The 15,759-nt window shown below is 40.8% G+C and overlaps 1 protein-coding gene across 1 annotated transcript in view; it reads right to left on the minus strand.

Moving 5' to 3' along the window:
• Window positions 1–8,831, minus strand: part of LOC122966361 (WAS/WASL-interacting protein family member 2-like) — a 15,578-nt gene extending 6,747 nt beyond the window's left edge. The window contains 4 exon segments of the mRNA XM_044330520.1: window positions 300–425; window positions 7,535–7,814; window positions 8,771–8,819; window positions 8,821–8,831. Of these exon segments, the coding sequence (XP_044186455.1) occupies window positions 300–425; window positions 7,535–7,814; window positions 8,771–8,819; window positions 8,821–8,831 (466 nt within the window).
• Window positions 8,832–15,759: the final 6,928 nt, after the last annotated feature.

The raw sequence follows: 15,759 nt of genomic DNA on the forward strand, positions 1-15,759 counted from the left end.
TTAAACAAAGGTATAATTTCAAAAATGAAAATATAATAATATAATAAAAAATATTTGAATACAACAAAAAATATAAACAAAGAATAAATAATAGATATTTATTAAATAAGTGCACAACAAAAACAGCAATTACAATAATAACAGTGATAATACTAAATACATATAAAATAATAACTACAAAATAACAATTTTAAAAAGATCTAAAAGGGAACAAGGTAAAAAATAAGGTAATGAAAAAAACTGCAAATATATAAATTACAGATAAATAATATAAAATAATTAACGAGCTCACTCCTGACCTCCAACTGGCCTCAGTTTAGGAACTCCGCCTGTGAACAGCCCTCCGATTGGTGGAGCAGAACCCGAAGGGCTTCCTGCTCCGCTGCCATTGGCTCCCCCCGATGCTGCTCCGCCTCCTTTGGGCTCTGAGAACCACAACCATTGGACAGGTGAGTGAGGGCGCCGCAGGTGGAGCCACGACGTCGCTACACTGACACTACGATGACATCACTGACTGGATGAGTGTGTGAGGGCGAGGCGGGATGCGGGTGAGATCGGGTTACCATGGCAACACTTGTAAATGAGATTAAGAGAAGTGAAGCGGGATGAAATGAAATAAAGTGGCATCAAATGAAACTGGATGAGGTGAAATTAAGTGGATTAAATGAAGTGGGATGAGGTGAGATGAAGTGGGATTAAATGAAGTGGGATTAAGTGAAATTTAATGAAGTGGGATGAAATTATAGGAAGTAGGATTAAGTGAAGTGGGATGAGGTGAGATGAAATGTCATTACATGAAGTGGGATTAAGAGAAACTGAATGAGATGAAATGAAGTGGGATTAAATGAAGTGGGATGACATTAAATGAAGTGGGATTAAGTGAAGTGGGATGAGGTGAAATGAAGTGTGATTACATGAAGTGGGATTAAGTGAAATTTAATGAAGTGGGATGACATTATAGGAAGTGGGATTAAGTGAAGTGGGATGAGGTGAGATGAAATGTCATTACATGAAGTGGGATTAAGTGGAATTAAATGAAGTGGGATTAAATGAAGTGGGATTAAGTGGAATTAAATGAAGTGGGATGACATTTAATGAAGTGGGATTGAGTGAAACTGATTGAGATGAAATGAAGTGGGATTAAATGAAGTGCGATGAGGTGAAATGAAGTGTGATTACATGAAGTGGGATTAAGTGGAATTTAATGAAGTGGGATTAAGTGGAATTAAATGAAGTGGGATGACATTAAATGAAGTGGGATTAAGTGAAGTGGGATTAAGTGAAGTGGGATGAGGTGAAATGAAGTGTGATTACACGAAGTGGGATTAAGTGGAATTAAATGAAGTGGGATGACATTAAATTAAGTGAGATTAAGTGAAACTGATTGAGATGAAATGAAGTGGGATTAAATGAAGTGGGATGACAGTAAATTAAGAGGAATTAAGTGAAGTGGGATGAGGTGAAATGAAGTGGGATTAAGTGGAATTAAATGAAGTGGGATTCAATGAAGGGGGATGAAGTGAAGTGGGATTAAGTGAAACTGGAGGAGGTGAAATGAAATGGGATTAAATGAAGTGGTTTAAGTGAAGTGGGATGCCATTAAATGAAGTGAGATTAAATGACGTGGGATTAAGTGAAGATGGATGACATCAAATTAAATGGGATGAGGTGAAACTAAATGGGATTAAATGAGGTGGGATTACATGGGATGAAGTGAGACAGTAAAATTGTTTTACGCTCCCACGCAGCTCCGATGAGATCATCGACGGCACAACGTGATTGGCAGACAAACAATCGAAAACACATTAAAATTAATGACATCACAGGCCGGTGACGGCTGCACAGTGACAGGAAGTACAACACAGATCAATAATTCTGACTGCAGTTTATTTCTCCAAATAAATCTAAAGGACTTTTGATCAATAAATCAAAATGTCTGTTTATCCCACCTGCCATGTCTGAATTTCATTTTATGGATAATTCTAATTATTGTTAAGAATGACCGATGAAAGACCTTCACAGTGGGGGTCTGAGGCCGTGAGGCGTCAGATCTCTGATATGTGGGGGTCTGAGGCTGTGAGGTGCTGGATCTCTGATATGTGAGGGTCTGAGGCCGTGAGGTGTTGGATCTCTGATATGTGGGGGTCTGAGGCCGTGAGGCGTCAGATCTCTGATATGTGAGGGTCTGAGGCCGTGAGGTGCTGGATCTCTGATATGTGAGGGTTTGAGGTCGTGAGGCGTTGGATCTCTGATATGTGAGGGTCTGAGGCCGTGAGGTGTTGGATCTCTGATATGTGGGGGTCTGAGGCCGTGAGGTGTTGGATCTCTGATATGTGAGGGTCTGAGGCCGTGAGGCGTTGGATCTCTGATATGTGGGGGTCTGAGGCCATGAGGTGTTGGATCTCTGATATGTGAGGGTCTGAGGCCGTGAGGTGTTGGATCTCTGATATGTGAGGGTCTGAGGCTGTGAGGTGTTGGATCTCTGATATGTGAGGGTCTGAGGCTGTGAGGTGTCAGATCTCTGATATGTGGGGGTCTGAGGCCGTGAGGTGCTGGATCTCTGATATGTGGGGGTCTGAGGCTGTGAGGTGTCAGATCTCTGATATGTGAGAGTTTGAGGTTGTGAGGCCTTGGATCTCTGATATGTGGGGGTTTGAGGCTGTGAGGCGTCAGATCTCTGATATGTGGGGGTCTGAGGCCGTGAGGTGCTGGATCTCTGATATGTGGGGGTCTGAGGCTGTGAGGTGTCAGATCTCTGATATGTGAGAGTTTGAGGTTGTGAGGTGTTGGATCTCTGATATTAACTTGATGAGTAAAATTTTATTAACAAAACAACTAAATAAAACCTGAATTGTAATAAACCAGAATGATTTTTCAGCGCTGTGCAGCCGTCACACAGCTACAAACTCTCCACGTGTTCTGATCAAAGATGTCTGCCACCCAGTCAGGTGTCACTCTCACTCCACTGCAGGTAAACAGGAAGCTTCCTGTCAGCCGGCAGGTGAACCAAGGAGCCTTAAATCTGCTGAGCAGTTAGCTTAGCACGGCCAGGTGATTGTGTCTTTATGAGGACAATTCATCCACAGTTCAGACGAGCTAACACAGCCTTGTTTCATTCCAAACTGCTGCACAGCCTGTCAGTAAACATCCCCAGCTTCTGGATCCAAACCAACAATTAACTGATCTACTCAAAGCCTGATATATCTTATTCCTCCGTTGTTTTCAGTCTCTGGAGAGTAGTTCTGTGTAAGGCACACGCCATTGAGCAGGAATGTGGTTCTGTTTATCGTAAACAATCGCTATTTTTTCACGCTCATCTTATCGATCAGACTCTGACCCGGACATTGTAAATTTCAGTACAAAATCCAAGCTAATGAAGCTGTCCTTACACAGAACCACTCCCTTGAGACAGAAAACGTGATGCTGTTATTAGTCTTTGGAGCCGTTTCTGAACAAACTAACGTGACCAAACTCTTGATGATGAGGGATCATGTCACCCAGTGCAGCGGTGAGACTCACTGACGTGTTTTTAATAGTTTTTGGACAACAATGGAGGAATAAGATATATCAGGCTATGATACACACACAATACTTGTTAGTAGATCAGTTCATTGTTGGTTTGGATCCAAACATGAAGAAAAATATTAAAAAAATCATCAGACTGATCGTTTAAACACTGGATTTTATTTATGGAGTCTCTGTATGAGTGTTTTCCCACATTACAGATGAGTTTGGAATGAAACTTGGGGAAAAAACTGAACGGCAGACATCATTATTTCCAACAGTGAGCAGCTCTGCAGGACGCTCCAGGATCTGTTCTCACCAGCCGCTTCATCACCTGTCCATCACCTGTCCATCACCTGTCCATCACCTGTCCATCACCTGTCCATCACTTGTCCACCACCTGTCCCTCACCTGTCCACCACCTGTCCACCACCTGTCCATCATCTTAGTGGACAGCAGTTTGATGCTGTGATTTAATCTTTACAGCAGTAAAATAACAGGAAAGCTCGCTAAAATGTTCAAACCTTTTTCTGGTGCAAACCACAGTGAGCTCCGATTCAGACGAGATCATCAGAAGCAGAAATATAAAGAGAGTTAATTAACCTTCAAGACACAGATAATACTGACATAAACAGACGTGGATGGACGGTAAAAAGTGGAAACAAAGAACAAAGAGTGAAGTCAGTATCTGTGCTGAGGTGTGTTCCTTTTGAATCATGTGATCATGTGTTTGTGAGATGTTTGCCGTCACCACAGCTACACGTACCGCAGCCGTGTGTTGGTATATAAACATACAGCTCAGAGACGTCTGTAGTTCAGAACCACTGAGAGTTTATGATACAAGAGAACCAACAACATGCTGTCAGACATATGTACTTCAGTCTAGACGGTTTGTCCTTCTTCCTTTTCGTTTGTGCAGATCTGAACTCAGCAAACAGGCCTTTAGCGGAAGTGGTCTACAGGGCTCCCGTAGCCAGGAGCGCTTTGCATGCTGGGATGTTGATGTTGCTAGCAGCTAATTGGAGAACGAATCTAGGTCCGACATGGACTAACAACCAAGTACGTTGTTTTCTTGATATCTGGGCAGATATTAGAGCTGCAACGATTAAACTATTTGGATAATTCATTCGTTTTTAGTCACTTTTTAAGAAAAAAAAAACTAAAATTGTCTGATTCCCGCTTCTTAAATGTGAATATTATCTGTTTTCTTTTAGAGTCACAACTAACAAATATTTTTATTATTGATTAATTATTTTTTCTATGTTAATCGATCAGTTGTTTGGTCCATAAAATGTCAGAAAATGGTGAAAAATGTGGTTTCCTAAAGTCCAAACTGACGTCTTGTTTTTGTCCACAACTCAAAGATATTCAGTTTACTGTCATCGAGACTAAATAAACCAGAAAATATTCACATTTAAAAAGCTGGAATCAGAGAATATTTGCATTTTTTCTTATTGACAAATCGATTAATCGACTGATTACTGAACTACTACTACTGGACCTTCCTAGACTGAGCTCTGGTTTCTTTAGTCTCTATGACAGTAAACTGAATATTTTTGGGTTGTGGACAAAAAGACAGTTGAAGACGTCATCTTGGAAAACACTGAACCACATTTTTTACCATTTCATATATATATATGTATATAATCAGCCACCTTCACTAAATGTTTCTGTAAAAAAAAGATGATTTCTATTTTTAAAATGACTTTTGTGCCTTATTAAAGCTTTATTACAGACTTATTATAGCCTTATTACAGCCTTATTAAAGCCTTATTACAGCCTTATTAAAGCTTTATTACAGCCTTATTAAAGCTTTATTACAGCCTTATTAAAGCTTTATTACAGCCTTATTACAGCCTTATTAAAGCTTTATTACAGCCTTATTAAAGCTTTATTACAGCCTTATTACAGCCTTATTACAGCCTTATTATAGCCTTATTACAGCCTTATTAAAGCTTTATTACAGCCTTATTAAAGCTTTATTACAGCCTTATTAAAGCCTTATTTAAGCCTTATTACAGCCTTATTACAGCCTTATTACAGCTTTATTACAGCCTTATTATAGCCTTATTAAAGCCTTATTACAGCTTTATTACAGCCTTATTAAAGCCTTATTACAGCCTTATTACAGCCTTATTATAGCCTTATTACAGCCTTATTACAGCTTTATTACAGCCTTATTAAAGCCTTATTATTGCCTTATTACAGCCTTATTACAGCCTTATTATAGCCTTATTACAGCCTTATTAAAGCTTTATTACAGCCTTATTACAGCCTTATTAAAGCCTTATTATTGCCTTATTACAGCCTTATTACAGCCTTATTATAGCCTTATTACAGCCTTATTACAGCCTTATTAAAGCCTTATTATAGCCTTATTAAAGCTTTATTACAGCCTTATTACAGCCTTATTACAGCCTTATTAAAGCCTTATTATAGCCTTATTAAAGCTTTATTACAGCTTTATTACAGCCTTATTACAGCCTTATTAAAGCCTTATTATAGCCTTATTAAAGCTTTATTACAGCTTTATTACAGCCTTATTACAGCTTATTACAGCCTTATTAAAGCCTTATTACAGCCTTATTACAGCCTTATTAAAGCCTTATTACAGCCTTATTAAAGCCTTATTACAGCTTTATTACAACCTTATTAAAGCCTTATTACAGCCTTATTACAGCTTTATTACAGCCTTATTACAGCCTTATTAAAGCCTTATTATAGCCTTATTAAAGCTTTATTACAGCTTTATTACAGCCTTATTAAAGCTTTATTACAGCTTTATTACAGCCTTATTAAAGCCTTATTATAGCTTTATTACAGCCTTATTAAAGCTTTATTACAGCTTTATTACAGCCTTATTAAAGCCTTATTATAGCTTTATTACAACCTTATTACAGCCTTATTACAGCTTTATTACAGCCTTATTACAGCCTTATTATAGCCTTATTAAAGCTTTATTACAGCCTTATTACAGCCTTATTATAGCCTTATTAAAGCTTTATTACAGCTTTATTACAGCCTTATTACAGCTTATTACAGCCTTATTAAAGCCTTATTATAGCTTTATTACAGCCTTATTACAGCCTTATTACAGCCTTATTACAGCCTTATTATAGCCTTATTACAGCCTTATTACAGCCTTATTACAGCCTTATTACAGCCTTATTACAGCCTTATTACAGCCTTATTACAGCCTTATTACAGCCTTATTTCAGCCTTATTACAGCCTTATTAAAGCCTTATTACAGCTTTATTACAGCCTTATTACAGCCTTATTACAGCTTTATTACAGCCTTATTAAAGCCTTATTAAAGCCTTATTACAGCCTTATTACAGCTTTATTACAGCCTTATTAAAGCCTTATTACAGCTTTATTACAGCTTTATTACAGCCTTATTAAAGCCTTATTAAAGCCTTATTACAGCTTTATTACAGCTTTATTACAGCCTTATTAAAGCCTTATTACAGCCTTATTACAGCTTTATTACAGCTTTATTACAGCCTTATTAAAGCCTTATTAAAGCCTTATTTAAGCGTTATTACAGCTTTATTACAGCCTTATTACAGCTTTATTACAGCCTTATTAAAGCCTTATTAAAGCCTTATTACAGCCTTATTACAGCTTTATTACAGCCTTATTAAAGCTTTATTACAGCCTTATTAAAGCCTTATTAAAGCCTTATTAAAGCCTTATTAAAGCCTTATTACAGCTTTATTACAGCCTTGTTAAAGCCTCGTTATAGCCTTGTTATAGCCTTATTACAGCCTTATTAAAGCCTTATTAAAGCCTTATTAAAGCCTTATTACAGCTTTATTACAGCCTTGTTAAAGCCTCGTTATAGCCTTGTTATAGCCTTATTATAGTCTTATTAAAGCCTCATTAAAGCCTCATTAAACCCTCATTAAAGCCTCATTATCGCCTCTCCTCTGGACAGGAAACATGCGGCTGGCTGAGACTCCTGACCCTCGGGCCTCCTGCAGGCAGCCCAGCAGCTTCTATCAGAGAAGGTTGGAGGTGTGTTCTTACTCTCGCTCTTATCTCCGGCCGCCTTCTTCTGCTCGTCGGACGGCGCCGCCTGCTGCTGAGGCTGGCTCTGCTGCTGGTGTAGGTATTGGTATAAGCGAATGTATGGGTGGTCTGTGGGTGTTTGGCTCTTTGGTGTTTGGCTCTTACTGTCGAGCATCGGCGCGCTGCGGTCGTTCACCACCGACACCTTCTTCAGCTGCGTGCCTTTACAGATATCGGACAGCAGGGCGCCACGACCTTTGACCTCCTCTCTGCTCAGCTTCGGAGGGGTGGTGTTGGCCTGAGGGGGAGGTGAAGGCGGAGGTAAACTTGTGTCCAGCTGTAAACCACTGAAGAAGATCATCAAACATACATACAGTCCAACAGCGAAACAACAACAGTTCTCTAGTACTAGGAACAGGAAGTCAGTTCCTCTACCTGCGTTTCCACCGGAGGAACCAGGGTCTAAAAGAAGCTCCACCCCCCAGAGAGTCCCTACTGGGAGGGGTTTACTTCCCAACAGTACAGGAACTTTGTCACTGACTGGTCAAACACAGACGCCGCGGCTGCTTCAGCTCGTACTAACATATAACTCCTGCTGAACAGAACTGAGGGTCCTGATATTTGTAATGTTTGCACACATCTCACTGACGGCGTTGCAGGAACCCGTGTGTCTACAGGATGAGGTCACCTACATACACACTCACACAGGAAGTATTCACACAGGTTCACAAAGTACAACTTGAAAACTCATTTTTAATAAATACTGACATGACTACAAGACACAGAGTAAGAATCACTGACGGTTCTGTCTAGATGAGGAGAACTCATCATGGTTATTCTTCATGTCCTGCAGACTACAGGTGGAAAATAAGACATGTAGTCTGACTAATGCACATATATCCACTGGCTGCAGTAAGATACCATGTTTATGACCTGCAGAGACTAACCTTCCTTCTGTTGTTGTTGTTGTTGTTGTTGTTGTTTGTTTGCTGGTTCACTTGCTGGCTGTCTGGTGTCTGTGTGAGATGCTAACTGTTGCTGTGTGGTTGGATTTTTGTTCAGAGTCAGACGAAGCTATCCTCGTCTTTCTTTCTCTGCTAAATAAACTAAACGTCAGCAGACAGGATATCGTTTCTTCTTCGCTGGTTTTCTGCAGCTGACTTGTTGTCAGTCCTCCCGCTGTGGGCGCAGCATTTTAGAGTTCAGAGGCTTAATAAAGACATAGACTCAGTGTGTGTGTGTGTGTGTGGTTACCTGGCTGAAGGTGGGGGGAGGTGGGGGTCCCCCTGGTGGAGGGGGGGGGAGGGATGGGCATCCTGCTGCTGTCACAACACACACCTGATCACCCTGAAACACGCAAACAGCAGTCAGACTAAAGATCCACACGCGTCAGATACATAAACATACTTAGAATGTTTACAATGGAAGTGATGGAGGACAAAATCCACAGTCTGAAGCTAATATGAAGCTTCAGCGTCCAAATCATAAGAAAACCTCAGGACCCTCGACCGGACTCTAGGTGGGCGCCATCTGCCTTGACAGACACACTGGAAACACTGGGAACCCTTTTCATACGCTGATGATACGGCGACAACTGCTTCCTGTAACAACGAGCACGGTTACAGGAAGCAGTCAGCTGGTGCAACAACGACTCATCAGTGACCCCGAGCACATAAACATCAGAGTCTGTCACACTTCCTGTTACACAACAAACACTATTCATCTATATCTACTCCAAAACCCAGCACACAGCTGTTTGTCTAACTTCCACAATCTGTATGTGAGTGCAGGTGACTGGAGAAGAACATCATCCTGACATCATCACAACACCACCCTGACATCACCACAACACCACCCTGACATCACCACAACACCACCCTGACATCATCACAACACCACCCTGACATCATCACAACACCATCCTGACATCACCACAACACCACCCTGACATCATCACAACACCACCCTGACATCACCACAACACCACCCTGACATCACCACAACACCACCCTGACATCATCACAACACCACCCTGACATCATCACAACACCATCCTGACATCACCACAACACCACCCTGACATCATCACAACACCACCCTGACACCACCCTGACACCACCACAACACCATCCTGACATCACCACAACACCACCCTGACATCATCACAACACCACCCTGACATCATCACAACACCACCCTGACATCACCACAACACCACCCTGACATCATCACAACACCACCCTGACATCACCACAACACCACCCTGACATCATCACAACACCACCCTGACATCATCACAACACCATCCTGACATCACCACAACACCACCCTGACATCATCACAACACCACCCTGACACCACCCTGACACCACCACAACACCATCCTGACATCACCACAACACCACCCTGACATCATCACAACACCATCCTGACATCATCACAACACCACCCTGACACCACCCTGACATCACCACAACACCACCCTGACATCATCACAACACCATCCTGACATCATCACAACACCACCCTGACACCACCCTGACATCATCACAACACCATCACAACACCATCCTGACATCACCACAACACCACCCTGACATCACCACAACACCACCCTGACATCATCACAACACCATCACAACACCACCCTGACACCACCACAACACCATCCTGACACCATCACAACACCACCCTGACATCACCACAACACCACCCTGACATCATCACAACACCACCCTGACATCACCACAACACCATCACAACACCACCCTGACATCACCACAACACCACCCTGACATCACCACAACACCACCCTGACATCATCACAACACCATCACAACACCACCCTGACATCACCACAACACCACCCTGACATCATCACAACACCACCCTGACATCACCACAACACCATCACAACACCACCCTGACATCACCACAACACCACCCTGACATCATCACAACACCACCCTGACATCACCACAACACCATCACAACACCACCCTGACATCACCACAACACCACCCTGACATCATCACAACACCACCCTGACATCACCACAACACCACCCTGACATCACCACAACACCATCACAACACCACCCTGACATCACCACAACACCACCCTGACATCACCACAACACCACCCTGACATCATCACAACACCATCACAACACCACCCTGACATCACCACAACACCATCCTGACATCATCACAACACCACCCTGACACCATCACAACACCATCACAACACCACCCTGACACCATCACAACACCATCACAACACCACCCTGACACCATCACAACACCACCCTGACATCATCACAACACCACCCTGACATCACCACAACACCACCCTGACATCATCACAACACCACCCTGACACCATCCTGACACCATCACAACACCACCCTGACATCACCACAACACCATCACAACACCACCCTGACACCATCACAACACCACCCTGACATCACCACAACACCACCCTGACATCACCACAACACCACCCTGACATCACCACAACACCACCCTGACATCATCACAACACCACCCTGACATCATCACAACACCACCCTGACACCACCCTGACATCATCACAACACCACCCTGACATCACCACAACACCACCCTGACATCACCACAACACCATCACAACACCACCCTGACACCATCACAACACCATCCTGACACCATCACAACACCACCCTGACATCATCACAACACCACCCTGACACCATCACAACACCACCCTGACATCACCACAACACCACCCTGACATCACCACAACACCACCCTGACATCATCACAACACCACCCTGACATCATCCTGACATCATCCCCTCTCCTCCCCTCCTCTCCCCTCCCCTCTCCTCCTCTCCTCTCCTCCTCTCCCATCCTCTCCTCTCCTCTCCTCCTCTCTCCTCTCTCCTCCTCTCCTCCCCTCCTCCTCTTCTCTCCTCTCCTCTCCTCCTCTCCTCCCCTCCTCTCCTCCTCTCCTCTCCTCTCCTCCCCTCCTCTCCTCCTCTCCTCTCCTCTCCTCCTCTCCTCTCCTCCTCTCCTCCTCTGTGTTCATGGTGAGGCAGCACATTGTGCTCCACATTTCTTTAATGGTTCAATAATAAATCACAGATGTAATTGGATTTGAGTTGCTAATAGCTTTTATAATTGAAAGAATAATTATGGCTCACTATGTATCACTGCTGGTTTGAATGTTTATGATAAAGTGGATCATTATAATTAACACGTGATCTGAGGTGAAATTAAATGTATGAGGATTAATATACAGTCTGGCTTCAGTTCACCATCTCACCATCTGCGTCGCCAGTTTCTCCTTCTCCAGATGTTGCTAGGCATGGCTCAGAGTTTACGTACAGTTGCGCTCATTCTTTAGTTTGTTTTTAATCAGTCGCAACCTTTTCCTGGGACGTGACGTACGTATCAAGCCCAGTTTTGTACGTAACTTACGCAACGGCTATAAATCAGGCCGCTGGTCCACATCAAACCCCATCATACTTACACCTGTCACACCTGATCTACACCAACATGGAGACTGTTGCATCCATCAAGAGAACAGTTTCAGATTTATTAAATCATTATTTTATTGCTTGAAACAGAAAAAAATGAGATTTCATTGCCTCGTCCCAGAAAAGCTAACTTAGCTAAACTCGCGGCTAACGTCAGCTAGCATTGAACACCATCATCACTCTCCCTAGGATGCTACGCTAACACATTAGCTCCTGTCTCCAGCTGTTTGGTCTAATAATCAACATCTGGACGGCAGTCGGCTCATGTTCTGGCCTCACAGACAGAAAAACTCATTACTGTTAATCATCTGCGGAGTCAGCTAGCCTGCTAGCCTAGCCTGCTAGCTGTGTGTTAGCATTAGCAGGAGGCTGCTCAGCATCACAGGTGAAGTTAAACCTACCTGTGCACGTCACCGGCCCGCTGCTGGTTCACTCATACCGATGTGTTCATGTCCCAGTCGGTGTTAAAACTCTCCGCTGTGTTTCTCCTCAGGACACTTAGCTGTTAGCTGTTAGCCTCTCTGCTGCAGAGCTGAGATTTTTTTATTGCTCCTCAGTCAACAGAGGAGCACGTGACCACCTGCGCGAGAGGACATGCACTGCTGCTGCAGTGACTGCAGCTGCTGCATCACATGCACACTATAAATACACTGCATATCCCTGCTTTACTGACACATCACTGTGGAAGAACAGTCAGAAATATATTTATTACATAATTATAAATTTTCCCTCAAGTTTTGTAAAGATTTGGAGAAATATTTAGAGGATAAGAACAGAGGTACTCAGATCCTTAAAGATCTTCTCCAGACATGTTTTAAGATGCATATAAAATAATCATTTCTGTCTAATACGGGTTTTCACCAAAAAAAAAGGTTCAATTTATCTTGTTAAAATCCTTAAAAATACATCTATTCCTTCTCCCTCATTAAAACTCCCAGAATCTATAAATATGCAAATATACTATTTTAATCTAAGTCTCCTCCTTCACAGTAAAGTTCATTCTCAGTGTTTGTGCACTGGAGGCTTCAAGTGTCACATCACATTTGTGCCGGTTGAATATTGAACCACGATTGGCTCCAAACTAGTTGTGATGTCATAAATCCTGTTTGTAGGTTTTGAATGAGCCTCAGAGAAACTTTCCACATTCAGCAGATGAATGAAAACAAACTCTGCACAAATGTAGGAACAAGAAAAACACATTTTTGAGTGGAGGAGGACTTTAAATAAAAGTACAAGTTCAACAATATAAAAATACTCCTCCTACAGTAAAAGTACATAAGTATTATGAGCTTGATGTAGTTAAAGTATTGCAGTAAAAGTACATAAGTATTATGAGCTTGATGTAGTTAAAGTATTGCAGTAAAAGTACATAAGTATTATGAGCTTGATGTAGTTAAAGTATTGCAGTAAAAGTACATAAGTATTATGAGCTTGATGTAGTTAAAGTATTGCAGTAAAAGTAGTGGTTTGGTCCCTCTGACTGATATATTATTATATATGACATCATTAGATTATTAATAGTGAAGCATCAGTGTTAGAGCAGCATGTTACTGTTGTAGCTGCTGGAGGTGGAGCTAGTTTACACTACTTTATATACAGTTAGCTAGTTTAGTCCAGTGGTTCCCAACCTAGGGGTCGGGCCCCTCCAAAGGGTCAGCAGATAAATCTGAGGGGTGGTGAGATGATTAATGGGAGAGGAAAGAAGAAAAAACAAAGTTCTGATACACAAATCTGTTTTCAGTTTTTGGACTTTGTCTCTAATCTTTGATTTTTGCTGAAATATTGGATCATTTGAACATTTATTGAAATGAAAGCATGTGAGAAGTTTAGAGGGAAAAATCACTATTTGGTGGAGCTGTTAACAACTCATAGACATGTGAAATGTGACCCCGACTACACACTGCTTTTTGTAAGACGTCAAAAGACAAAAAGGTTGGAAACCACTGGTTTCATCTTTAACAATGTGTTGTATTTTAAAAGCTTGTTATATTATCCATTGTGTCAAATCTTCATCTGAAAAGTAACTAAAGCTGTCAAATAAATGTAGTGGAGTAGAAAGTACAATATTTCCCTCTGAAATGTAGAAAGTAGCATCACATGGAAATACTCAAGTAAAGTACAAGTACCTCTAAATTGTACTTAAGCATAATACTACAGTAAATGTACTTAGTTACTTTCCAGTGCTGCAGAACTCTACTGATAAATGTCAGTAGAATATTATTGATAACATCAGAATAACCATCAGATGTAAAAAAAAAAAAAAAAAAAAAACGCTGAATATAACTGTAACATAGTTAGAATAAACTCAGGTTAACTAGTATATGGAGGTTCATTACTGCCAGAAAAAAATAAAAATGGATTGAAACATACAAATAAAAATATAAATGTGTAACATCATCGTTACTGTTCCTTCAGTCTCTGCAGGTCAAATATAATCCTGCTGCAATGAGACAGAAGTTTTTCTTTTGTTTTTAAATTAAAGTAAGAAACAACAGGAAGTAAACGAGTGCATAAGAAAAACCATAAACAACAAGAAATTAGTGCAACAATCAACAAAGTGCTGAAAAGTTAACTTCCTGTTTATGTTTGTATTCACCACCCTCGTTATAGTGAAACTAAGTCATTAACTTAGTAACTCAAAACTTTGATTTAATATCTTATAATTATGACCATTAATTCTATCCGTTATCTCACCATTATGAGTTAAATATCTCGTTATGTTGGGATAAGAGTCGTTTCCTCATGATAACGGGATAATTATCTTCAAAGTCATTGCTGTTGCTGCTGATCTCGGCTTCCATATATAGTATTTTTATTTTTATCATTTCTAATATTTAATTGTTTTTTTCTTTTCCTGGCAGATATGGGCTTCTATAAAAGTTCAAGTCCCACATTACGATTAAAACTACAAGTCCCAGGATGCCTTTCTGCATCCGACGCCTCATATAGAATAATCTTATGTCAAAATTTAGACTTTTTATCTCATTATTCTAACTTAACATATAAAACTTACTTAATATCTCATGACTTCTATTTTGTATGGAATCATTTTTTTAAATTTAATATTACATAATTAAGTAGTTTTTTTTAAAAATTTAGTATCTCATTTTAAAATTGGATTCTGTAAAAGCAACTCGTTCATGAAAATAAAAATACCGGAAGCTCGTTACAAAAACTGTGTTCCACATTATAGTAAAAGTCCCAGGATGCATTTCTGCATCGAATGTATTCGCGGAGAGTTGGGACGTATTTTATTGACTATATTTATTTATTTATTTATTTATTTATTTCCCTCCCTCTCTCTCTCTCTCTCTCTCTTTCTTCTTCGGGGGTTTCAGTTGTTTCACCACTAGATGTCGCTGCACACTGACACTAACAACATGACCCGTGTATCATATTAATCATATTAATGTTTGCAGCTTGCAAGTTTAGTGTCTATAAAGGGAAAATTTTCCTCAAATTACTTTAATCCACATTATCTGGATATTATTTACTGACAGTAATATGAATCTCACAACATGCAAAGAAAGAATGACGTCACCTTTCGTGGATGTTTAGGTTTTATTCTATAAACGTGCATCAAGCTCATCAAAGAAAACAGGCCTTAATATCTCAAAGAGCTCATTATGAGTAATTGTGAGATAAACACACACACATGTAGGATATACTGTATATTTATAATTAATATATATATCGATCTGAATGTTGTGCTAATGTTCAT

Source organism: Thunnus albacares, chromosome 17 (genome assembly GCF_914725855.1).
Source record: "Thunnus albacares chromosome 17, fThuAlb1.1, whole genome shotgun sequence".
Lineage (NCBI taxonomy): Eukaryota > Metazoa > Chordata > Actinopteri > Scombriformes > Scombridae > Thunnus > Thunnus albacares.